Source organism: Ambystoma mexicanum, chromosome 2p, assembly GCF_040938575.1.
Source record: "Ambystoma mexicanum isolate Mex_15411 chromosome 2p, UKY_AmexF1_1, whole genome shotgun sequence".
Taxonomy (NCBI): Eukaryota; Metazoa; Chordata; class Amphibia; order Caudata; family Ambystomatidae; genus Ambystoma; species Ambystoma mexicanum.
This window is the reverse complement of record NC_090923.1, coordinates 943,887,031-943,914,826: the sequence shown is the minus strand read 5'-3', so window position 1 is coordinate 943,914,826 and position 27,796 is coordinate 943,887,031. Positions and strand designations below refer to the sequence as shown.

The following is a 27,796-nucleotide window of genomic DNA, read 5'->3' as shown; positions in this document are numbered from 1 at the left end:
GCTAGGCATAGGCTGTCATTTAGGTTTCACAGCTGCAAACTATATGCATCCTCTTGCAACCCCATGCCTTCCGTGTATCTGCGTTTGCATGATTTATAAGTTATGTATTCGTTTTATAGTTGTTGAAGGATTTTTTATTTTCTTCGTGTGATTTCATCAGGGTCAATCTTATGTTAATTGCTGTGACTGATGAGGGCCTCAATCCGTGTGATACCAGGGGATTCTGGTGTGCGTGTGACTGATATCCATTCCCTACTCCCTAGATTGTGTTGAAATGACAGCACTGGAAGCTCATAATCAAATACCTGGGGGTGAAAGACTGTGGCGTCAGTGTGAGACATGGGCAGGCAGTGGGAGGGTGAGACAGGGAGCTAATGGCAGAACGGGCTAGAATTAAGTAGAAGGGGTTTGATGGAGTGCCCTGGGGAGACCACAGGGACACCTGAGTAGGCTGATGGGGCGACTTAAAGACTAATGGGCACAGAGGTGGGCTTTTGGTAAGACATGCTGCAATAGGGAAACCTGGGAAGGCCGCGGTAGAGACATGGTGGTGCCAATGAGAAGACATGGGCAGCTATTTGTCAATCCTCTCTTCCACTCTGCTTGGTAAGAAATGTTCTCAGCCATTATTAGAATTACATTAGTGCCCACCTTTGGACATTATCTGCTTCTGGGTGGTAGAGTAGGGAGTAGAGAAGATTAAAGATAGTAGAGCAAGATGAAAGGCTGCAGAACATCACACTATGGCCTATGTTATTTGTTGCGAGCTTGCATTAAACGCTATTGTAAAAGTATAAATGCTATGACACAGTCAGTTTGAACTTCACATTATGTGGTCTAATGGCTGCCATCATATTACTCTGTCACACTAGCCGGCATACTTACCATGGTAAAGAGTTGTTTGCCAGTTTCATTATTGCATTAATTATTGGAAAATTATGTCACTGGATCCACGCACTATTCATAGGAAGAATGACACTGGGAATTCGTTTGACACTAGTTGGATTGTATTTTTGTGCTCACTTCATGACTTCACTTCTTGGGATATCATTGGAGTCAAGGATTATGTCATCATCCCTTCCTGTGATGTCATCACACGGCCAAAAGATATGTGCTTTTACTTGGACCACACATTAAAGTACACGACTGCATGAAAGTCTAAATGTACATGAAAATACACGACTGCATGAAAGTCATTCTGACAAAGTGCAGCCAACACAAATTCTTGGTGGGACTGGGAGGGGACAGGGTGATATGCCTTCGCCGTGCTTTTCTTATGCCCTATCACCGCACTGAAACTAGGAATCAGGTCCTAACTCACGATTAGGAATGTTCCTGTTTGCAGCACGAGTTAAAAAAAAAGGTTTCCTTTCTTTATTTAGAAACAACAGAAAAATGCTTAACCAACTAAATAGCACCTCATATTCTTGAAGTCGGAAGTGCGAGAGTGTGAGTCGGCCATCTGTGCACAGCAGGTAGCACGCACATGTTTGTAATAGGTCTGACTTCACTACACTAAGGGACGCGTCAGGAACCACACGCCTTTGTGGTCAGAAAGTCAGAGGAATGGTTGCCTGGAGACGGGGACATGATAGAAAGGGCCAGTGTCCTCCACTCTCTCACTGGAGGTGGGGAATGCCCAATTTCTCAGCCTCACTCCCTGCCAATTTGCAGCTATTTGAAGGCAGAAACGGTGCTCAGGCCCCCCATGCAGTAATGTCCAACAGTGACACCCTGGAAGACCATCTGGCCCCCGAATTACGCCAATAATGGAATGGGCGTCAATGAAGTCCTAGGTCTACAGACTACCTTGGTTCTGTTTCTGTTTAAATGTAACATAAACTGGAGGTAGTGGCGATGTTGGGTACAGTGAGCGGGCCTTTCCTGCTGGGCCTGCTGCTTGGGTCCCGCCTCCCTTCTGATCCATCTTTCCTATAGGTGATGCTGAGCTCCTCTGGCTGATCACCAGTGGTATAAACCCTCACTGCTGACGGCTGACCTGGATCCTACTCCCCCCGGGTGGATTTAGCAGACAGCCGAGAGATGAGCTTATCTCGGCGGTCTCAAAGTTTTGCAAAATGTGCTGCTTTGCACTTTCAATCATATGTGGAAGCCTGGTCTTTTTAACACGTTTGTCATTTTCTGAAATCGTCATTTATGGTAAAACCGTGTTGTTCACTGATAACTGATTTCAAGATGAAAATAGTTTCCTCTTCCTTACATGGAACTCTTCTCTTGGGAGAGCAAAGCAAAAGCATTTTGGAAGCAATGCAGTTTCTTGTATTACTTTGGTAATCTATTTGCAGACATTCAGGGTGTGATTCACAGAGCGTTTTCCTGTGGGATTGCGCCATTACAAAACACTTCTGTGAATCGGGCCCTTATTCTCTTTTCCGCTCCAGCACAATTTGAGTGTCCATCACGCTCATTTTGACTACGTCGCTATGGAGATTTTTTAATATAATGTCAGGTTGAATCATCGTATGGTTCACATGACTTGCAGGCCAGCTGTATCGAACATTGAATTGAATTGATATTTTATTTCTATCACACTCGCACACAAGTGTTTCAGAGCGCGACAAGGCTAGGGAGGGGAACAGGGGACAACAAAACAGCGATCTTACTAGGTCCAGTGACATTGAGAATGCGCAAGTGCATGGGAGAGGGGGAGAGGGGAAAAGTGCAAGGAAGGGGGGAGAAGTGGAGAGTGTGGAGCAAAGCAGAAACAGATAAATAATAATAAATAAATAATAAGGGCAACAAACAGTGGTAGTGCAGCCAGCAAGTGGCAAGTGCTGGTTTTCAGGCAGCAGACAGGGTAGGTCAGATAAGTGCAGGAAGAAAGAAATGGGGGGGACTGTATGGGTACTGATACAGACCCCAGTGCAAGTGGTGGCCCGGAGGCAGTGCAGAATGATGGCAGACGGAGCAGGTAAATGGGCCTGGAAGACAGAGGGTGGCCAGGTGCACGGTGCTGAGAGCACCTGGCCCGACTGGTGCATAGAGAACTAAATTAGCAAATAGGAGAAAACTTTGCAGAAAGAATTGGATTTCGACGTAAAACTAAGGATGGGCTTAGGGCTACTTTCTTAACTGTAAACTTTCATACAGAGTATAATGGCTTTGAATCTCAGGTCCTTGCCCCAATGATGCGATCCTGCGCAACGCCCTATCTCACGGTGTCTTGTATTGCATTTCCAGCAGATCTGGCATCTCCTAAAAATGCATTCGTTCAGCGCATGTCGCCGAAAAAGCCTCACTCCTAAGTGGTTTACTGAAATATAGTTTTGCCCTCTCCCTATAATAATAATAATAATCACAATTATTATAATTATTATTATTAATATTATTATTATATTTTGAGCCCTCCCCACACAGATAGTGAAATGAATCATATATCGCAATCTTCAAACCTATTTCGAAATTAACACTCAGGGAATGATTCAAAAGAATCGGACATCCAAAAGATGTGCTTTTTTAGATTGTTGGGGTATCAGCTTATTCGCAAAGTCCCAGATAGAGAGATCACGGCAGCCACCCCTGATTGGTAAAGCCCAGCAAGGAGGAACCTATGCCTGGCGACGTTGCTAGTACCCCTTGTTTAGAGGTGAATTGCCTCACCCAGCATTGCGCTGCTGGGCTGTACGTGTGGATGGGACCAGGCTAGCATATCTCCCCTGGTGAGGTACAATGGGCTCAAACGTTATTGCAGACCTCCCTGAGCGGGGACCATAACATTGGTTATTAACCCTTCTTTGTTCTCAGTAGAGGAGCACTCACATTTTTGGCAAATTATTCATAAAGTTGACCTGCCCATTTCTGGGGGGCTGTGCGCCAGCGTGAATGAATGAAGCGGGAACGGCCACTGCATGGCTCTGTAATCGGAGGCTGCTCCCCGCACACACAAATCTATGATTGGCTCTCAGCGGCGACGTGGGGGGTGCTGGGAGCTCATTTCACAGTGCTGGGCCCTTAAGGGCCTGTCCTTGTGACATGTCACACTAGGAAAAAAAACATTTATAGCACTGTTTAGGGACAGACATGCAAGCAGGATAGTATGTCCTACTTAAAGGAAATGCATGCCAGTGTCATGAAAAATCCTCTCCTGCATCCCCCTGCACTTGCTGCAAACAGGTGCAGGAAGATGCTTTTGTTTTTTCTGTATTTCAGAAAACATCCTGTTTGTGAATTCGGAATCTGCTTTACAAATCGCTGAAATGCCCCTTTAATACTCTGCTTTGCAACATTGCGCAAAGATAGGGAATAGGGCGTCTGCACGTGCATACATGTAATGTACACATTCAGAGTCCCTTTGTGTGTAACTATTTTGGGGCAGGTGCTAGAATACCCCGTCCTTGTGCACCAAAGGTTGTGAGACTCTGTCCCCATGGTCCACTCCTGAACCCCCAGCTTCTTTTTGCACACACTATCAATGACTTCTACTGATATCCATTTGTACACACGGCAGGATTGCTTAATTTTGTCCCTGCTCTTCCCAGCCACCTCACCGCTGGCTCCATTTAAACTCATGCCTCGTTTAAAACTGCAATGCCCCATTGCACAGTGCCACACAAAGCCACAAATGCGCATGTACTTCAAAAGACCATACCTTTGAAAATAATAAGCCTGTGTCTGTCCTGTGACCTGGCCCCACAAATAAGAAATGCAGGGGATGCCATTTTACAATTTAGTTTTTAAAAGAAGGGTCATTTTTCCGCTTTCTGCTTAAATTTGAAAGGTTTAAGAGGGTTAAAAGGGATTTTTACATCTTAAGCACAGTTTATACGGTATCAATCAGATATCTAGTTGAATTGGTTGCAGATGTGTTTTTGCTTTTTTCAGTCTCAGTGTTGGAAGCGATATGTTTTCTACAGAACATACATTTGAACGTTGAACTCTATACTTTCATCATTATCTGACTTTCTTGTCAGACTGTGCCAGCCATTCCTTCTGCTTTTTGACTGCCCATCTCCTTCCATCCTTCTATTCCTTCATATTCATTTAACTCCGCTCTAACCCTCATGTCCTGAATATCCCTTCTGCTTTCTCTGTCTGCCCGGCGCCTCTCCTTCATCCTTCGCATCCTTCGCATCCTCAGTGCCTATTTGCTCTACTGTACCCCACCCCTCTATTGCTGCTTGTTACTTCTGTTATCTTCCTGCCCCCATTAATCCTTCTCTTCATTGCTGCCCCTCTCTCATTCTGCCCCCTCATCCTCGTACACACCATTGCCTGACTCATCCTTGTACTCGCACATCTCTCCCCCTCATGCCTCCTTCCTGCCCATTCTCTTGGCAGACTCTTTGAAGATAGGATGTGACAGCCCCGATGCCCCACAATGCAGGAGCGCTGGAACGCATGGGCGTAGGGGTGAGGAAAGGGCAGGAGTGGGCTCGGTGCACACTGAAGTGTGTTCCTATAATAGAAGGGATGCCCTTCTGCGCCCCTCATATCTTAAGGCCTTATGCCTCTTATCCGACATTGATTGTGCATCGCATCTGCTGCTGGTGTGACCCTGGGACCCCTTTCCCCAACCTTGGATATGCATGCACCCCCCTCCACCTACATGAATAATGGGAGAAAGTGGCAGAGGCAAGGTGCAAGGGAGGTGGCATGACAGGGTGAACAAGAGTCCAGGCAACACAGGGATTGTAGGGGTTGGAAGAAGGAAGAGCCGGGTAGAGTGACTGTGCCCCAACTGTGCCAGCAGTGGGTAAATCAACCTCTGCTGACATAATCAGTGTGGACGAGAAGTCACTACCATAGATACAGTCGGATACAGTATTGGATTTCTTCAAACCCCATGCAACAAGATGGAGGCCTCCATGGCTCACTCAGCGAGCGAGGGATTAATCAATGTCAGTACAGCTGTGTGGAGATTAGCCATGGCGCCGCTGACAAGTACATAAAGGTTTCCATGAGCCCATGACTTTTCCAGCTACCAGCATATATTTTATGACACTGCGCGCAGCGCGGGAGACAGAGTGAAGTTTTCTCTGCAGTTCGCAATGGCAGAAGCTGGTAAGCCTCCCTTATATTCAACTACTTATCGATATTGAGCCCCAGGCATCCAGAGCCAATGGCCTGAAACTACCCATTATTAGTCCACCTGTCACTTCGAGTGTTCTTTCAATCAAGTTTACTTAGCAACGTGGTTATGATATGATGGGTTATTTATAACGCGCTTAATACCCAGAAGTTTCTAAGCGCGGACCCGGGGATCGAACCTGTGTTGCTCGTGTCGTCTTGCTTCCAAGGCAAGCACGTTGCCGCTGAGCTATCCTCCCGAGACAAGTCAAATGCTTCTTTTGCAATGTCACAGATAATCCAATTTCGAATGAGAATACATAAGAAGAAAATACTTGTTTCCACTCCTCCCATGCCATGTGGGGCCAGTGGAAAAGAGTATATTGTTCTTATGTGTTCTCATTCGAATTTGGATTATCTGCGACATTGCAAGAGAAGCATCTTCTCAATACTCATAGAAGTGCCACTGAATTAAAAAAAGTAAGCAAAACATCAAACTCCTGTCTGACCACCCCGGGGCTAGAGCCGACTGGCCTCTGCCACCTCCACCTAACTGCAAAGTAAATTGTATGCACTGCAGCTGGCCCCCTGACTGCATGCAGTGCAATATTGTGCCAGCAAGGGTGTTTAGGCTTGCCCGCTGCTGCTCGGCCCACACCTGTGTATAGTGAGGGCATGTGCAGAAATGGCAGAATGTCACTGCTCAAGCAATGCGCAGGCGCGGGCCAAGGCAGTGCGATCCAGCAGCCTTGCTGTATGTGTTGCTTTGTGTTGTCTTACTTCCATGACAAACTCATTGCACCTGAGCTATCCTATTAGTGCTGCTTATTGTTTGGTACAGCACAGTCACAAAGTACGGAAGTGCTACCTTAAAGACTTCAGTAAGCCTCAAAATTGTGCATTTCCTCTGCGCCCAAAATCTGTTACGCTTATTCTCATTGCAAATGCATACGCATAGCCAACTGCGATTTTCAAAAGAAAGACTGCCCATTTCAAATAGAGCGCAAAACTCTCTTCAGATCACCTGTACCCTGCACCACAAGTTATCAGAGCCCTGGAAAATCATGAGCTCATCTAAAGCGGCCGGGATGTCGCAGTGTTCCGGCGACACTGAGCGTGTGGGGCAAAATAAAATATGGTGACCATGTGCGTGTGGGGTGAAATGAAAATAACTATTGCACGAGTACTACGTTGCCGCGTGGTTGTAAAGGACATTGATAGGCCTGGGTACACAAAAATTCAGACTTGCGCAATTGACTAGTCCAGAGATAGAAGCACTATAGAGCGTCATTCCACATGGTACTGTGCAAGCTCCGCACCACAGGGTGACTTGCCAATCAATCCAAAGACAAAAAAAGAAAAGTGATTGGCGAATATTCTGAGCGATGGAAAGCAAACCAAGCATTGGCAATACGAACAGTTTGGGCATTTGTGCAGGCATGGAAAAGCATTTGCCAGGAACTGCTGTAGGGGTATTGACTGGCTATCAGGTGCAAAATGGTACAAATACATTGGTATCTAATAGCACGCCTGTATGCTTTCTAATTAACCCTAAACTAAGCTGGTGACCACCGTGCACGCTGTCTACAGTGTGTTTACCATTTTCTTTTTGTTCATAAATGCAACGAAAAAAAAAACTGTACACAAGCAACTCTTGGTCGGAGGCCTCCATTTTAGGGGGGGCCAGAGCAGTTTCTTGGGGGGCCTGGCCCCCCTGTTCCCCTGCTAGAGCCGGGCCTGGTTTTCATGCCCCCATCAATCCCCATCGTTAATGGCACTCAATGTCACCCTCGATGGCAGTTTCCACAGGGATGGCAATGCCAATATGGGCATGACGTGTAGCTCTCAGGCTGCAGATGCAGAGGCAGCTTGCACTGCATATCTGGACTTCAGAAGCCAGTTCTCTCGGTATAGGGAAATACAATAGCACTATATGCGCACACGGGTACAGACTAAACCCACGCTAAAGTATAGCCACTGTGGCTATTTTAACCGTAATTATTTCAACTCCGCCCTTTTTGGGGTTTTTCTCATATATATGTTGTGTGTTTGTGTAGGTGTTTTGGGGTTAGTGGGTGACAAGGTGAGGTGGTGGGGTTGGGTTGGATGGAGATTTGGGGTGGCCCTCCCATTAAAAAAAAAAATACATATATATATATATATATATATATATACATATATTCCCAGTGCTTTAAGTGGCACCGAAAAATGAGCTGGGGCTCATCAAGGGGGCGTGGCCTAACAGTGGGGGGGGTGCCTACCGGCTCGCTAGGTCACGCCCCCTGGACAAGCCTAGGCTCAATGCGCTACAGGCACCCCTGCCAGGCAGCCTTTTCTAGAGATCAACACCCTCTCCTTATTTTCTAAAGGCTTGCCTGGGAGAGGACAGCGCCTCGCCTTTTCAGCCTTAATGATGGCGCTGCCCTTGGGGAGGGGCAGCATCACCATTTAGACTGAAAAGCTGAGGCTGCTGGATGCAGAAGCCTTTATTTCCTAAATCCTGAACCTCCTGCTCATTCGCAGGAGCTTCAAACTTTTGAAAAAAAGGGCTCTGATTCCAGCGACCTCACCTTTCTCTACATAATGGTGAAGCCTGCCCACAAGCATCTTTGATTGAAGGGATGCCTCGCAGGGGCGGTACCACCATTATGGATGAAAGGCATTTTTTCTGAAGCCTGAAGCTCTCGCATATGAGCCTGTCCTGTAGCGGCCAGGGCTGCCAGGGCAGATTAGTGAGCCCCGGCAGGGCCCCATCTCAGAATGAGATTTCTGAGCCTGGCGCAGCTTGGCCCCGGGTAGCCCCGGCCCACTTAAGCCCTGTATATCCCCAAAACCGGTTGGATTGAAAACACCACAACTAAAGTAGCCGCATTGAAAATAGCCATGATTAAAACACGTGAAACCCTTAATAATTCCATTACATTGTGTTGCCTTATACAGTACTCTGTAACATTGTGAATGCATCCAATTCTGAATTTTCTTTTAAATTAATATTACATTGTAAGGTTAAATTGTATCACACTCTGTATAGTAATTGCCATTTTTTGCATTGGTATTACCTATATACCAATACCCAAACTCTTTCCTCCGTGGCTCACTTTTTAAAATGAGCCAAGCCTCGACACACCCAATGTGCCGCTATGGGCCCCAAATCCCAGCTTCTCGAGCCCGGCACTTGGCCACCTCTGAACCCCAGAACCCCCAAACCCTACCTGTGGTTGCCAGTCCTCCATGTGACACTGCGAATGGTCTCTCCAGGGCAAGCCAGATTCATCCTTCTCCCAGGAGCCGTCTGGACCACACTTTCGAAGCACAAAACCACCCCTCACTGCAGGGTACAATAGAAAATGGCAGTGTTAATCACAATGCAAGGGACTGGGCGTTGACTTCATTGTGTGGCAGCACTGCAGGACAGGGTTAATAGACTGGGGTGGTGATCCTTTTTTGTCATCATCAATATCTAGATATATATAGAATTGTGCTGCAAATATTCCTGTTGCTTTGAAATGGATAGTAACCTTGAAGCCGGTTCCCATCCCACCTGACAGTCCAGAGTTACACCCCATTCTATGTGAAATGACCGCCTTGAAATAGACGCACAACTCCCCCAAACGTGCTGGTCGTTCCCAGCTGTGAACAAAGAGCAAGGACATTACTTCTTGTAGCAGAATAACAGAATGTTAACTAACCAGTCCAGTGCAGAATGGCACATTGCTCCAAGGCCTTTGGAGGGGGTTTAATGGGGTGGGTTCATTATTATAAACTCATGAGCGCTAAACACACTTATGCGACCTCGCTCTGCGGAGATGAGCTGGAAGATGCTTCACTTAACCATCCACTGACATTTCACACAGTAAGTAGAGGAGCTAGAAAATGTTTTAATTAACCATTCACTGACATAGGACATGGCCAGGAGATGAGCTGGAAGATGTGTCACTTAACCATCCACTGACCGGGGACATGGCCAGGAGATGAGCTGGAAGATGTGTCACTTAACCATCCACTGACAGGGGACATGGCCAGGAGATGAGCTGGAAGATTTTTGACTTAACCTTCCACTGTCATGCGGCACGGCCAGGAGATGAGCTGGAAGATGTTTCACTTAACCATCTACCGATATGGGACATGGCCAGGAGATGAGCTGTGAGCTATTTCACGTAACCATCCACTGACATGTGACACAGCCAGGAGATGAGCTGGAAGCTGTTTCACTTAACCATCCACTGACAGGGGACATGGCCAGATGAGCTACAAGATGTTTCACTTAACCATCCACTGATATGGGACATGGCCATGAGATGAGCTAGACAATGTTTCGCTTAACCATCCATGGACATGGGACATGGCCAGGAGATGAGCTGGACGATGTTTCACTTAACCTTGCACTGTCATGTGGCACGGCCAGGAGATGAGCTGGAAGATGTTTCACTTAATCTTCCACTGTCATGCGGCATGGCCAGGAGATGAGCTGGAAGATGTTTCACTTAACCATCTACTGATATGGGACATGACCAGGAGATGAGCTGGGAGCTATTTCACGTAACCATCCAGTGACATGTGACACAGTCAGGAGATGAGCTGGAAGCTGTTTCACTTAACCATCCATGACAGGGGACATGGCCAGATGAGCTGCAAGATGTTTCACTTAACCATCCACTGACATGGGACATGGCCATGAGATCAGATAGAAAATGTTTCACTTAACCATCCGTGGACATGGGACATGGCCAGGAGATGAGCTGAAAGATCTTTCACTTAACCATCCACTGATATGGGACATGCCCACGAGTGGAACTGGAAGATGTTTTACTTAACCATCCACTGACATGTGACACAGCCAGGAGATGAGCTGGAAGCTGTTTCACTTAACCATCCATGACAGGGGACATGGCCAGATGAGCTGCAAGATGTTTCACTTAACCATCCACTGACATGGGACATGGCCATGAGATGAGCTAGACAATGTTTCACTTATCCATCCATGGACATGGGACACGGCCAAGAGATGAGCTGGAAGATGTTTCACCTAACCATCCACTGACATAGGACATGGCCATGAGATGAGCCAGACAATGTTTCACTTAACCATCCATGGACATGGGACACGGCCAAGAGATGAGCTGGAAAATGTTTCACTTAACCATCTACTGATATGGGACATGGCCAGGAGATGCGCTGGGAGCTGTTTCACGTAACCATCCACTGACATGTGACACAGCCAGGAGATGAGCTGGAAGCTGTTTCACTTAACCACCATCCACTGACATGTGACACGGCCAGGAGAGGAGCTGGAAAATGTTTCACTTAACCATCAACAGACATGGGACATGGCCAGGAGACGAGCTCGAAGATGTTTCACTTAACCATCCACTGATATGAGACATGGCCATGAGAGGAACTGGAAGATGTTTCACTTAACCATGTACTTATATGGGACAAAGCCATTCGATGAGCTGGAAGATGTTTCACCTAACCATCCACTGACATGTGTCACGGCCAGGAGATGGGCTAGAAGAGATTTGACTTAACCTTCCACTGTCATGCGACACGGCCAGGAGATGAGCTGAAAGCTGTCTCACTTAAGCATTCACTGACAGGGGACATGTCCAGGAGATGAGCCACAAGATGTTTCAATTAACCATCCACAAACATGTGACATGGCCAGGAGATGAGCTGGATGATGCTCCATTTAACCATCCACTGACATGGGACATGGCCAGGGGATGAGCTGGAAGCTGTGCCACTTAACCATCCATTGACAGGGTACATGACCAGGAGATGAGCTGCAAGATGTTTCACTTAACCATCCACTGACATGGGACACGGCCAAGAGATGAGCTGGAAAATGTTTCACTTAACCATCTACTGATATGGGACATGGCCAGGAGATGCGCTGGGAGCTGTTTCACGTAACCATCCACTGACATGTGACACAGCCAGGAGATGAGCTGGAAGCTGTTTCACTTAACCATCCACTGATATGGGACATGGCCATGAGATGAGCTAGACAATGTTTCACTTAACCATCCATGGACATGGGACATGGCCAGGAGATGAGCTGGAAGATGTTTCACTTAACCTTCCACTATCATGCGGCACGGCCAGGAGATGAGCTGGAAGATGTTTCACTTAACCATCTACTGATATGGGACATGGCCAGGAGATGAGCTGGGAGCTATTTCACGTAACCATCCACTGACTTGTGACACAGCCAGGAGATGAGCTGGAAGCTGTTTCACTTAACCATCCACTGACAGAGGACATGGCCAGATGAGCTACAAGATGTTTCACTTAACCATCCACTGACATGGGACATGGCCGTGAGATGAGCTAGACAATGTTTCGCTTAACCATCCATGGACATGGGACATGGCCAGGAGATGAGCTGGAAGACGTTTCACTTAACCATCCACTGATATGGGACATGCCGACGAGAGGAACTGGAAGATGTTTTACTTAACCATCCACTGACATAGGACATGGCCAGGAGATGAGCTAGAAGAGATTTGACTTAACCTTCCACTGTCATGCGATACGGCCAGGAGATGAGCTGGAAGATGTTTCACTTAACCATCTACTGACATGGGACATGGCCAGGAGAGGAGCTAGAAGATGTTTCACTGAACCATCCACTGACATGGGACATGGCCAAGTGATGAGCTGAAAGCTGTTTCACTTAACCATTCACTGACAGGGGACATGTCCAGGAGATGAGCCACACGATGTTTCAGTTAACCATCCACAAACATGTGACATGGCCAGGAGATGAGCTGGACGATGCTCCATTTAACCATCCACTGACATGGGACATGGCCAGGGCATGAGCTGGAAGCTGTGCCACTTAACCATTCATTGACAGGGTACATGACCAGGAGATGAGCTGCAAGATGTTTCACTTAACCATCCACTGACATGTGACACAGCCAGAAGATGAGCTAGAAGATGTTTCAGTTAACCATCCACTGACATGGGACATGGCCAGGTGAGGAGCTAGAATATGTTTCCCTTAACCATCCACTGACATGTGACATGGCCTGGAGATGAGCTGGAAGATGTTTCACTCAACATAAAAGGGGCTTGTTGGGCAAAACACCCTCTTTAGCACCCAACTCAATCAAATCTCATCCACAAAAAGAGTGAAGACAAGGTTCGTGTGACCTGTCAACTAGGATAATGTCCCTATCGAAAGACTCTAAATGCCCTCATAGATGGACTAGCCCTAGTCTGCGGTGATGTGCCACCTATCTAGGATGAAAAGACCCAAGGAAATCTCCCTGACTGTCTAGCACCTCAATGTTAGTATGCAACTCTATACACAAATATATATACATAAATAGTACTGGACTGGTACCATTCCTTTTTATTCATCTACTGGCCAGACTATTCACAACAAATAAAAGAGCATCAAACATATATTGTATGTCCGTTTATATATATAGATATACATTTAATTATACCTGCAGACACTTGTTTCATCTGACATAAAACAACATGTGAAAAATGTAAACCAATGGTAATCAGGCTTACATACACAATCCACAATAAGATAGTGTCACACTGCTCATTCAGATATTTCTAAAAAACACAATTTTACATTGATGAGCTCAAACTCCTTTTTCTCATTTCAAATTGGTCAACCGGTTTCAGTGGTACTTAGCTTCTTAAACCACCTTCTTCAGGACAGAAAAATATCTGGGTTAGATTCCAGATCCTCAAATCTTCAAAGGCGACTGCACAGGGAAAGTGCTGGTGCTAATTAATTCACCTCTTGTGAATCAGATCAAAAAAGAAGTTTACCGTCTTTGGCCTTTGTTAAATGTTGGAATAAGTAATATGGAGCGTCCTAGATTTGCAATTAAACGACAGAGAAATGTGAGGGATTTCTTGGTGAAGAGCTCACACACCACGGAAATTGACCCTGAGCAAAGACAGGGTTCACTATGGCCAATGGTCCCATTGATTGGACATGCACCATGTGGGAGTTGTTCAGTGTTTCAACAGACATGGAGAAGCTGTGAAATATATATCGGTCTGAGAACACAATGGCGACAGTGAGATTTCACCAATTGCAATACAAAGAACATTGTGTATACCATCACATGCCCATGTGGGTTACGATATGGATCTTCAGATTAAAAAGAGGTACCCAGGGTATGAATGAGAACATCCCCTGGCAGCAGCTGTCAACCCTCTAATAGGGATGTGATAGGAAACAAATTTGCAGAAAGCAATATGATATCTAACTGCTTCCAATGACTTAATGGCAAGCAATGAACGTTTTTCCTCAAGTTAACCAACAGTTGGGCTTCTCTTTTGGAGCAATTGACCGGAGGGAAATGCCAGGGATAACATCATAAAATGGTTCGAATAGTCATCTTGTTCAATTAAGGTTAAGGTAATTATTTATACCAGATGAGAACAACGTGTGGGATTCGATTAAGATCCTCCTACTCCGTGATGGCCGTGAGCCTCAACTAACAAGTGCAAGTTTCTGTTTTGCCGTCTTCACTGCCCAGTATTGACTGAGTTATAGAAATGGCTGCTCGTTCGTTACCGCAGTACATATTGAGTGTGCAAGTAGGAGGACGCAGCTAGCTGAAACCACGCGAGTCGGAGGGTGGTGGACTAACATTGATCCGAGCCTTCCGAGGTAAATACAAATACATATATTTTTGACACTGGAGTGCCCTTACAACAAAACGCAGCTGGTTTGTGGGCAGTAGTTTGTTGGCATTATGCTGCATATTACGAATTGCTAAGGAAGAGCCTTGGCTAAGCATCTGTTCCATGTTGCTATCCTGTAGAGAGCTTCACGATGGCAAAATGGTGCTGACACACTAGATCCTACCTAGTAAGAAGTTCATGGGGCACAATATTTTTGAACAAATAATGATAAGGACATCATCCCTGAAAATGTGCGGGTGAGTGAACATTGAAAATGGTAGATTATGGCATGTTTTTAGTGAATGATTCAAATATTGTGGATCTCTTTAAAAATTGGAGAGAATGGGAGCACTGAGGGGTGTCTCTCTTAATTGTCCCTACAGGTGGCAAGTACAAGAATGCAGGCATACACTTAATGTGTGGTTTGTTCTGGCAATACAGTGAAGCAATTCAAAGATCTGGAAGGTAACGCACATGTTTTTCTGTCCTGTAGAGGGTGGTTTAAGAAGCTAAGTACCACTGAAACCGGTTGCCCAATTCGGAATGAGGAAAAGGAGTTTGAGCTCATCCATGCAAAATTGTGGTTTTTAGAACTATCTGAATGAGCAGTGTGACACTACCTCATCATGGATTGTGTATGTAAGCCTGATTCCCATTTGTTTACATTTTTCACATGTTGTTTTATGCCAGATGAGCATTGACACTAGTCCAATGAAACAAGTGTCTACAGGTATATCTAAATGAATATCTATACATGGCTATAAAATATATGCCTTGGTGCTCTTTTATTTGTTGTGAATAGTGTGGGATATATTGACCCAACTCAGCTGTACTTCTCCACATCACCAAGCTGCATTTCAGCAGAAACAACAAAATGGCTGCGCTGGTTCCAGTAAGCACCATTGCACCAAAACTGTGTTTTGCAGCAACAAAAAGAAGGCTGCACCATACCATCTTGCTAAGCACATATTGGGAAGGATGGAACAAGGGGGCACACCGAGAAAGCCTGTCAGTGTGTTCTTCCATATACAAAAGAAATACAGTGAAAAAGCAGCGCTGCTTTGCTGCCAGCCTAAAGTCCCAATGGGTATTCTACCTTAAAATGATGCTGTTCTGATGCTATTTTTATTTGTTCTTCCTCAAACTACTGTTAGTAATACGGCCCTGCCATGCCAATTCATATCCCCATTGTGCTTCAGCAAAACCAAGCATGACCACTGAATGACAGGCTCAGTAATTCAAAGAACTCCAGCACTGGGCTATGTCAATTTCAGTGCATAGGTGGTTCAAATAAACTACTGCCTAAAAGAAAATAACTATAGCTGCAAAACAGTGTGGGAATCCAGATGGAAAGTTAAAAACTGAATTGGAAAGCAAAGTACTAGCGGCTTGCACCACATGTGTAAAAATGGGCTTTGCAAACTAAAGGAGAAAAATGCTTGTTTGAGAGTACTAGCTTGAACAAAACTTCTTCTTGCCTAGCAATGTGAAAGGGGATTGTACTGTGAAAATACAATGTAGGAAATGGTTCTTTTCAGCAGGTTTTCTTCCAATTCACAGCAAAAATAAATGGAATTAAATCAAACTTCAGTGGCTGCATGGGGGGAGGAATTAGCCCAGGACAGGTTTCTGCTGAGAGGATGACAGAAACGAAAGGGGCCCTCTCAGTAGATCCTAACACCCCAGTGATAATTACTAGGTTGGACAGAATCTGGTCTGGGCAGAACCCTCTGACAATGGAACTTCCAGGACACGGATATGCAAAGTGGATAAGGGTCAATAAACCTTCAATCAAGCTGGGAAAACCCAATTCTCCCTCTGGGGGAAGTGACAGTTGGTGGTAGCTGAAAAGGAAAAAAATGGTCCAATGGGGGACAATACAGCCCATCTGTTTCCAGAGACTATTTGATAAACAAACTTTAAAGACTTTTACCTTTGCAGCAGGACTTTGCAAAAATATAAAAAATTAGTAGTTTAAATGTGATTTTTGTTGCTTTCAAATAAGAGGTCTTGGCTGTCAATAGCATGTATGGGACACGAACGCCAGAAGAATGTGAATCATAGGGAAAGGACACACGATGGAATGTTAAAAATTTACAGAAATAGGCCCCATGATAGATACTGTATAAATGTAGCATTTGTGGCAACATCGGATTTCAGCTAAAGTAACTGTGGGAGGTTTTTGAACATTGTAAAACTCACATCATAAATCTGACATCCTGCCCTTGAAATCCAACCAGCTGAGAGCGAGGCGGGGACTATCACCCCTGACCAATCCAGTGGTTTAGAGGTGTGTTTAGCTAAGACTGCCCAGCCATATACTTCTATGACGTCACTATGCATTATAAATAAGAGTCCATGACCAGACTCGAGACACACGTTCTTCCTGAAGTTCCTGCGCTGCGTTCCTGATCTGCTCAATTCATCTTGCTGATTCCAACTAGAAGGCCAAAGCATTGCTGACCCTACTCCAGAGCCCACTCCAAAACCCAAGAATAGCTGATTCCTATCCCAGCAAGGCAAGTGATCCAGAATCAACCCAACTAATGTCCCATTAAAAAGGGGAAAGCTGTGGTACCTTTTGCATCATGAAATCACACCGGCTTGCTGCCCACTAACTGCTTGCCCACTGACTGCATCCAGCGGTACCTGTGCCATCCAGTGACCCGAATTGCCCTGCTGTTCGCTACCTGGTGACCAGAACTTGCCCAGCTGACTTTTGCCAGGCTTGCCGCCGTGTGGTGACCAGAACCTGTTGACTGTCCAAAAATCCCAAAACTAAAAAGGGGACTGTGAGTATAATCCCCACCCCATAGAAACACATAGCCTCTCTTGTCTTGCCTTTGTCCTTATCCCATTCTCTAAGTAGTCATATTTATACCCTGGTAACTTTTTGAAACTGTTAGAAGTATCCTCGTATCCTGTCCTTAATGTTTAAGTGCTAGTCCCATCTCTTCTCAATTTTGTCTGGTGTAAATTGTAGGCCCTTAGTTATATATGGAGTAATCAAACTAATTTCCATATATTTTATTGTTGGGGTTGAGCACTGGGGTGACAAGGTTGACCTCACAAATCAACAATATAGCCTAGATAATTTCGTGTAAGTAACATTTTCTTTTCTTTCAAAACCGATTTTCTCATTTTTAACTGCTTTGTTTTCCTAAAAATAAACCTCACTCTACCTTTCACAACTCTCTCAATTCACCAGCTAGAGACCTATTTTCACCTCTATATTGTCCCTGTGATATGTATATCTATTCCCCAGCCCAAAAACCTCACTCCAAATCAGAGTATTTCACCCGTTTTTATAAAAAACGTTTGGGTAATTTAAAGCGGGAATTGAGAAAATTGCAAGTTTTCCAACGTGTCATTTGGCTGCAGCATGCTCTAAACTTACCACTCATTTTTTAATTGTATGCCTTTGCTGATCCATTGCCTTGTGATTGCCAGTGATATAACATACCTGCTATTGTGATAAAACATATGTATATTATAATTTAACCACACATTAATTAATTATTTGTAAAATTTGAGTTTTATTTTAGGCCTTTGCTAAGGCTTTAAAGTTATTGCCTCTTATTCTGTGAGGGATTGTGATTCTGTGTTATCCCTCTTATTCCTGACTACCTGCTGCTTCTTTCTAGCCACTCAGAATTCGATTATTTGTGGGTGCAGGGAACATTGCAGGGGGAATCCTTAACTTGGGTGCTATCTTTCCTAAAATGAAAAAAGTGCTCCTATTCAATTGTGCAGTGTATATGTTCTAGGAGAAGGTTAATTAAGTGCATTGCTTCCATTTTCATTGTAATTGTCACCCATTGGTGATTGCTACCCCATATTAAAAATTGTATGATTTCTTTTGAATTTTAAAAATGAATAAATATTGTATTTCATCAACCAGCCTGGTTCATGGTCCATTGTGACCCAGGGTATTTGGAAAAGGGGGTGTGATACGAGTTGTGTACCATCTCAAATTGAATTTGCATAAAATAAAGAGAAAGGCATCTCAGTTGTGCGCTACACATTAGGCTGAGACCAAGGAGTGTGTCTGGTCAGAAGATGAATAAAAATGGTACCAGTCCAGCACTGTTTATATATATATATATATATATGTGTGTTTATGTGGCTGCGTACTAACATTGAGGTGGTAGCCAGTCAGGGAAAGTTCCTTGGGTATTTTCATCCTAGATAGGCGGCACATCACCGAAGACGAGGGGCAGTCACTCTATGAGGGCATTTAGAGTCTTTCGATGGGGACATTATCCTAGTTGTCAGGACACATGAACTTTGCCGTCCCTATTTCTGTGGATGAGATGTTTCTCCTAACCATCCACTGACATGGGACATGGCCAGGAGATGAGATGGATGATGTTTCAATTAACCATCCACTGACATGGGACATGATCAGGTGAGGAGCTGGAAGATGTTTCAATTAACCATCCACTGACATGGGACATGATCAGGTGAGGAGCTGGAAGATGTTTCACTTGACCATCCTCTGACGTGGGACATGCCTACCTTTTTATTGAGACACCAAATGAACCACTGCTATTGTGTTCACATAGAGGCATTGCACACAACACCTCGTTCTACAAGAACAATTAGTGACAGAAGAAATCAAAGATCAAGCTCGGGCCAGCCCAAAAGGAGCCTGGGATGAGGGGGGTAACAATCACTGACCAGTGCTGACTCATGCCTAGATCCAAAGCATGACCCCCCCAAGCAGTTAAAATGCAGCTAATGAGGAAGATGAAAATCAAGTTTCAGGCTGCTCAGCACATTTTCCAGCTACATTTCATTTGTAGATTTTTATTTCGTCACATTTCAAAGGAGTAAGGTTCTTTATGTGGATTTTAAGAACTGTTTTGGTATATCTTTCCCCACTCCGTTCTTCTATTTTTTAAAAATATGTTTCTCAAAATGTCATGAATTCAGTGAAATTGGTGAAATAAAATTGTGCATACAAACTCATATATTTGTCAACCTAAAATAATAACGACATTTGCACAAACCAAAACAGTGAACCAATGATAGCTAGCAGCCGATGGAAAAAAAAGATCTTTACAACTTGCTTCCTGGAACACCAGAGGACATATGCATCTTGGGTCTTCTTCTAAACATGTCCTAAATTCCTTTGATATTGTAATGCTACAGGAGACCTGGCTGTCTACGCCTCCAGTATGGGAAAATCACATGATAATCTTTGAACCCGCTATTAAATTAGCAAGAGGGCGCCCAAAAGCTGGTCTCCTTACCGCTGTAAAATGAAACATTGGAATGAGAGCTGAGAAGTGGGCCTCATTTGGCAGTTACATGCAATTGACTCGTATCTCAAATAAAAATTATGGTATCGCCTGCGTGAATATATATTGGAATCCCTTGGACATCACAGAAAAACGTTTTTTCTTAGATCTGAATAAATGTTTAGACAAAATTGATAGTGATCAAATGGTTTGATATATTGTGATCGGAGACGATAGAAACATGGATTGCATGAACGTCAAGGGGGGAAAGATGAGCCAATCCAAGAGCCAATGGATTGCCTTGATGCAAGAAAGGGGACTCCATATGATAAATGGTGCCATATCTGGTGATATCCCATTCAAAACAACCTGGCAACAAGGCCCTGCTAAATCTACCATAGATTATATCTATACTAATTCAGAGCTTTTTCATGCTGCCTCTACTTTTGAAGTATCAAAGCAGGCTGCCAGTGACCATAGCCTGCTTCATTTGTCTTGGATTCTACCAGATGAAATATGTACTAGTAAACATGATATCCTTACCATTGACTTAAGGGTGTCTACTAAGGGCAACAGTTATAAATGGTCTCCCCAAAATCTTAGTGATCTTCTTTTCGCAGTGACTTACCCAAAAGACATTCTTAAGCCTGACCTACAATACACGGACGGCCTTTATGTAGCCGCCCTACAACTATTTAAGAAACCTATATAAGAAGTCAGACCATGGTTGACAGGGTTTCTCTGATATCCAAATGTAAAAATAAATACAGAAATTGGATAAAACAGCGATGTGCACATATGATGATGCAAGATGCTCATTCTATGCTGCAATCTATTGAATCCAAAAACTCTGCCCTAGTGTGGGGCCTTATTAAATCTGTCTATGCGTCAAAGCAATCTATAATACAAATCAATGCTGTACCCGAGGAAATATGGATCCAACATTATAACTCCTTATACGCAGACGTACATTATGCACAAACTACCTGCAATTATTGCATGGAGGAGGCTCAAGATCTAGCCTTTGACACTCTGGACATTGTATTTTATATTAAGAAATTAAGCCTCTCTAATACAATGTTAAGATCTAATCCGGAACTTTAGGCAGCTATATTAGAGGTTATTTTCAGACAAATAATTTTAAGTAAAAGAATTCCGGTCTCATGGCAAAAATCCATTATCATCCCTATTTATATAAAAGGGGACAGACTTAAGCCAGAAAACTATAGGCCCATTGCCCTGCTGGATGCGCCGGGAAAAGTTTTTCTCGACTCGACCTCAGAGACTTTAATAAATGGTCCAAAGAAATGAAAGTCAATGACCCATATCAAACCGGCTTCATAGTAGGAGTTGGCACTTCGGTGAATCTATGGGCAATAGAGGCCATCAAACAGCATGAAACACAGGTAAACCAGGCCCTCTTCATGGCCTTTGTCGATTTTCAAACTGCTTTCGGCTCAGTCTCTCGAACACTATTATACAAAAAGCTAAGAGGAAATGCATGTCCACAGTATCTAACTCACTGGATAATGCAATTCCATCATGATACTTCCATTCAAGTACACCTGTCTATGGGCGGCATCTTATCAAAATCTATCAAAACCTACAAAGGCCTGAAGCAGGGGTGTTTGCTTGCGTCCACGCTTTTCAATTTTTTCATTTCTGACATTGTGAAGAATTTTGTTAGAGTTATTTCTGATGCACCCTGCCTTGGTAAACATCCCATACCATGGATGTTTTACGCAGATGATTTAGTTCTTATGGCGAAAACAAAAAAAGGTCTACAAAATCTGCGGGATCAATTGGGAGAATATGTTAAAAAAAATGAGCTAGTGATCAATATCGCAAAAACCAAAATTCTAAAGAGTGTACACAATATAAAGGCAAGAACATCTCGTTTCTCGTTTTGTGTGGGGGGTAAAACCCTCGAAAAACGTATCCCAATATAAATATTTGGGGGTGAATGTAAATACTCTTAAAGGGAACACTCTTTATCTCAATGATCTGAAAATGAAAATTGCTAACTCTATCTCTCAAGCTATAATTATTAAACGAAAATTCTGCACATTTTCTCTCAGGCCTATTATTCTGTTTTTTTGCCAAAAAGTAGTCCCGGCGGTACTATACGGTGCAGAATCCAAACCTTGGAGAAATGAGATGTTCTGGCAGAAATTGGAAGGCATGTTTTGGAAGAGGGTCTTGAATATACCAAAAGCCTCACAGATGTGTCTATTGAGGTATGAATTGGGCCTCTCCTCCTTAAACTCAATGTACATGTGGAGACTATGCAGTTTTTATCAAAAATGCATTATGGTACAACAGGATGATCCATCACTATTGGCAATTTTGTCTAGCTACCTGAAAACTACTGAACATAGAGTGATCTTTACTTGGCGTAAACAAGTAAGGAGTTTTCTGATAAAGACAGAGATTTCTGAAGAGTTACTAATGCGGAATCCTGACAGAGCTAAAGAAAAGGTTATGACGTGGGATTGGATTGACACATATGACCGATGTTAAAGAACAAATCATGCATCACATCATAAAATGGTTATCAAAAAGCAAAAACAACAGAAAGCTATTTATTAAGGTTCCCTGGTTCGGAGGCCAGAAATAAATTTCTCAAATTTAGAATGAACTGGTGGTACACTAAAAGTAACATGGCCAAGTGGACAATTATTGATAAAAATGAAAACTTTTGCCGGTTTTGCGAAAAAACAGAAAGCACAGAAACCTTATTCCATTTGATTGCTGTCTGTCCGGCTCTATTGCAAATGAGAATAGAGCATTTTAAAAAACATTTTGTAACGCATGTTGCTTTAACGGCGGAAGATTTCTGGCACCGCATCTATAATACCCAGATCACCACTATAAGAATTGCGGTCATACATTTCCTGAAAGCTTTAAACCTAAAGGAAGATGAATTACGATAATTAAAATCAGTGAGTTTGGTGCTCTGGAAGTCGTGATGCTTTTGGTGCTTCATGTCTGACGCTGATGTGTTTGACTTTGACTTTGATTTTCCTTTTTCCAAATTAGTTAAACTTGTGCTAACAAATTGTGTAAATTTTATGCATGAAATTGTTTTATGTTATATTTTATTGACTTTTTAAGGAATGAGTTGTCATATGTTTGAATATTTTTTGTATAAAGTGTATTGAAAAGTTGATGTATCAACTATATAAAAAAATATATATATATTTGTCCAATTTCGCACATGCTTAGTTATACTGCAAATGTATATTTGTAGACATTGAATGAGACTATTCTCCAAGTTAGTTCTTCACGACTGCCTGACATGTGACTGACTCAGTCCTGCTCATACCAGTCTCTGAGAGGCCCTGTCCTGTCCAGGAAGCCTCCTTATTTCCCAGTTGGTTAGTGTGACTCATACAATAGGCTCTGGTGTGTTCTCCTTCTCTGCCGCTACTCTCCTGGCCAACAAGGAAGAGCTGTATGGCTAAGCTGATCCAAGAACCAGAAGAGCTCCAGGTTCCACCAGCATCTCTCAATTTCTACCAACGACTTCATCCAGCCATCAAAAACAGAAGCATTGCATATAGTTGCTTAACTTTCCCCATTCTAAAATATAAAAGTAGACAACTAAAACTACTACTAATCATCTTTAAAGGAAAGTGCTTCCTCAAGATGCTTTTGTAGGGCTCATTTTGTCTTCATATTCCTGAATGTTTCTCTGACTGTACGAATTATTTCATCTAAGGTATGACAAATTCTGAAAGGTAAATATAAATTGTTCTTGGAATGAGGTTGCCACTTATATAAAAAAAGAGCCTCCAGCTTCCTCTGAACTGCTTGTGGCACCTCTCACATATATGTATAGAGGTGATCTGTGATGGGGTGGTGAGGTAAATGGAGGCATGAAAGTGATGCATAATGAAAGTGTTCCACACCTCCATTTAACTCTCTGCCACATGTGTGTGCCTTACCAAGGCGTAAGACGCAAGCAAAGCGGAATTTGCATCTCTGCTCTGTTTTCCGCCTCTGTCTTGGAAGAGCACCCTGTTTTATGCTTGCATGAAACTTTCACGCAGGAACACAAGCAAAGGCTTCCTATGGAATCTGTCTTGCATTACCTGGAGAAGAGCATTCGGATTCCATAGGACTCCATTATAAAACGCCACCTGCAAGCAGCGGTTTATTTCTCACAAACCAGTAACAGACATTTTGATTTGATTTACTCTTTGCGATTAAACTCCACTTTGCGAGTGATGAAAATGACATGTGGCAGACCGGACCAGACCCTACAACAACTGCACATGTCGGTGGTCCCCTGCATGCAATTAGAATTTCTTTAGAAAATGACCTGCATAGCGTTAGCTCTGAGGCACATTCTTTCACCTGTTTATTTCTTATTTTCAAGGAATACGTTTCCATGCAAAACTACGTTTATGTTGTAACATTCTCACATGGTTCCTGGACAGTTTACCAGCGAAATAATCTGTGTCTTAAAATATTCAAAGAATAGATGTGCCTGGTTCATTGGAACATCCTAATAGTTTTTTTTAATTAAAGACATCCATCCTGATTTACTTTTTAAAAGCAAAAAAAAGGTAAATTGATAAAAAAATGACTATGGCAAAATGCACCAGTGCTTAGCTATTTAAAATATATAAGAGTATAAAGAGTTATCCGATAGTATCTCTGACTTCAGGCCTATGATATCGACCCAAGAGTTGTGTGACCCACTGGCTCACTTTTTCAATTGAAATGCTTTAGGATATTCCATCAAAAAAGAGAGCAAGGAATACTCAGATTTGGTCTCATAATGGGGTGAGAAATCTAGTTTCAGAGCGTTCAAGATTGGCCTCATTATAAGAAGCTGAGTTCGTGTTCACCTGGTCCACAAGCAGATATTCTACTTGCAGAGTTGTATCCTGTTTCTTCATAACATAGCTATATTGGACGGTGCATATTTGTAAAAGGGCGAGTATCTGTTGACTTTAAACTAAGTGCTGGTTTTGCCTTTATTAAAGCAGCACATCTTGGACTCTAGGCAATCATTAAACATTAAACCTATAGCAACTCTGCCTTTTATGGTACAAATCCTCGAGTCAGTGGGTACGGTCCAACTACAAGAATATTTGTAGGTGAATGTTTTTTTTCGTGTTTTGCTCCTTTACAGAGGATGAGACGGCCATTGCCGATCTCCGGTACAAACTACTGTATCCCAAAGACTGAGGGCGGCTGCCTGACAGATTACTGTTGAAAATGTCAGTAACCATTGACACCGTAGATCCCAATCCTCCCTTGGATCATCTGGACCAGTTATGTGATTTTATTTGATATTTGTATAGCACCCATTCCCATTGTTATGGCCTCAAACCCCAAAGAGCTGTGAGGGGAATGTCCTTTCAGCAGACCATAGTCTGAAAAAACATGAAAATAAAAAAGCATTACATTGCATGCAAATAGCATTTAGAATGTAGACAACTGTTAAATTACTAGCAGGGGTTGGTTCTTTAAAGACATACTAGCAATACAATGTAGTTTTCAGGTGCAGAGAGGAATTGCTGTGTCAGTGACTATGTGACAGCTGGACCATATTTTTCGTGGGACTCAGGATTAATTGGCTGCCATGATTCCAGCCTATGACTCAAAGTCTGAGTTTTGTAATACACTGCTGCCACCCCCTGACATTTGCAATCCTTATCAATAGGGGTGGGCAAATGGCCGAATTTAACACTGCAGATAAATAGGAGGATTCAATGGAAAATTCATCTGCTTTGCCGATTTCACCTGCCACAAAAATGTTTCAGGTTTGCAAAAGGCATATACTTTTTTGCAAAGTTTGGTGAAGGTTCGTCCGGGGCGAGGGGCGAATTTATAAGCTGCCCAAAAAGTGCTCTTCCTATGGGTTGAACAACTTGACAATAACTACACTCCCTGTAATAAATATATATACATATATATATATCTATATATATATATATTTATGAAGAGATGAGGCTGCAGGCATGTAAAGGGTTGCTGCTGCCAGATGCTGCAGATGGAGGGGCTAGGCCATGCGAAAAAAATATAAATGCAAGCAGGCAAATGAGGCAACACTTCACTGAATACTGAAATGCATTTCAAATTCACCTTTGATTTTAGGTTATCTTTCTTGAATGATTGCACAACTATTTGGGTTGTATATTGCAGCTGTTAGATTTTACATATTGAAGGCGCATTAGTAAATGTGTAAAGACTCTTACCTTTAGTATATGCAAGAACAGAACAACTGCTATCTCTGAAGAGATAACTAATCAAATCAATGATACACTTTAAAGCTTATAGGCACCAGCATCGAAAACTGTGACAATGTTCAATGATTGGAAGGAAAGTAAGGGGACTGTTTAAGGTGAGGAAATCAGTATGCGTTAAATTTTGAAGAAACATGAATATATAAATGCCCATTATTTTGTAATAAAATACCAAAACATTTTAGTGTGACTTCTTTTTACAAATGGAAGTGCCAGGTATATTCTCATGTTGTCTCATATTGTTTTTAAATGCCATCAGCAGTGACAAATCGCCATGGAAAATGCATACTGTTCGGAAGAAATTAGACCTGGAAGCACTTCCACAAAAAAAGGAAGCTATAGACCTGTTACTATTCTAAACGAAACTAAACTTCGCTAGAAATAAGGGGCCTCATGAAAAACGCTTTTGATAGTAAAATCCGTACAAGGCATTTAAGTGCTTAGAAGCATATACTTTCTCAAAATGCCTCGTATTCAAATCCAAAACGTTCTCTGCTCACTATTGCATTTTAGGCATCTCCGGGCGGATTACCTGTCCGGGAGTGGATGTACTGGCACTTGAGAGGGCATCATCTACACATCTTACACGGCACATGAAGATGGTCAGGAGGTAGGGCTTAGCTTGAAAGCGGCTCAAATGGGCCCTCTACCGTGCAGCCAACACGGTGCTATATGCGATATGCAGGGTGCGCTGGGGGACAGATGATTAGTGATCTGTGTGCTATAATCATGGAAGTGCCTGTACCAGACACAGAGTGATGCCTTGCACTTTATCCCTGTGGCATGGGCGACCAAGGTACTATATCTCTGGAGACTATCAAGAAGCATATAAGGATGAGCCAGGTGTGCAATGCGTTTCACACAGGTCTTTATTAGAATGACTTGGCCAAACTAAAGCAATTCCCTTAAGGTTAAGAATGTCTACAAAAAGTTACTCAGTTGCGATCAGAATGGTCGTGCACAAAAGTAAGTGCAAGGTTTTCTCAGAAAGCTTAAAAAGGCCAAAGCAAAATCCTTTCCGTTCTTGTTATAGCCAGGTCATGGTGCTTCCCAATGGCTTAACATAACAGAAACTACATGTGGAGAGTACGTGCTGAGTGTAGCAAATCAAGCATAAAGAGTTAAAAGAAAATGGGCCCCATTACGAGCATGGCGGTAGCTGTGCCTGTATGGCAGGCACAGGCACCGCCATGCTCGCTACCGGCACCGCCTCCTCAATTGGGCAATAACCGGCCCATTACGAGGTCAATGGGCCACTAATTGCCCATTCGCGGGTGGTGGTAAAGCCAGGCTCCCAAACCCCATTCTGCCCCATGGGGTAGAATGGGGGTGGGGAGCATGGATACACCGGCACTGTTGATAACGGTGCCGGCGCAATTACGAGTTATGCTTGCGGGTGCCACACAGCCTACCAGGTAAGACCTGGTGGGCTGTCAGCCACCCGCGAGCAGAACTCGTAATTCAGCGGGACGGTCTGAACTGTGCCGGTGCCTTACTGGCACCCTTCATACCGTCACCGCAAGGGTCGTAATGAGGCCTCTTACATATCTGTCTATTACTTATCTGTCTCTTACAATATTATTGCTTCAATATGTGGCATCG

General features: G+C 43.5%; 1 protein-coding gene across 1 annotated transcript in view; it reads right to left on the bottom strand.

Annotated features, from left to right (window-relative positions):
- GIPR (gastric inhibitory polypeptide receptor) overlaps positions 1–27,796 on the bottom strand; it is a 582,639-nt gene that overhangs the window by 370,324 nt on the left and 184,519 nt on the right. The window contains exon 5 of the mRNA XM_069643058.1: positions 9,240–9,355. Coding sequence (XP_069499159.1) covers positions 9,240–9,355 — 116 coding nt within the window. The remainder of the gene's footprint in view (positions 1–9,239; positions 9,356–27,796) is intronic.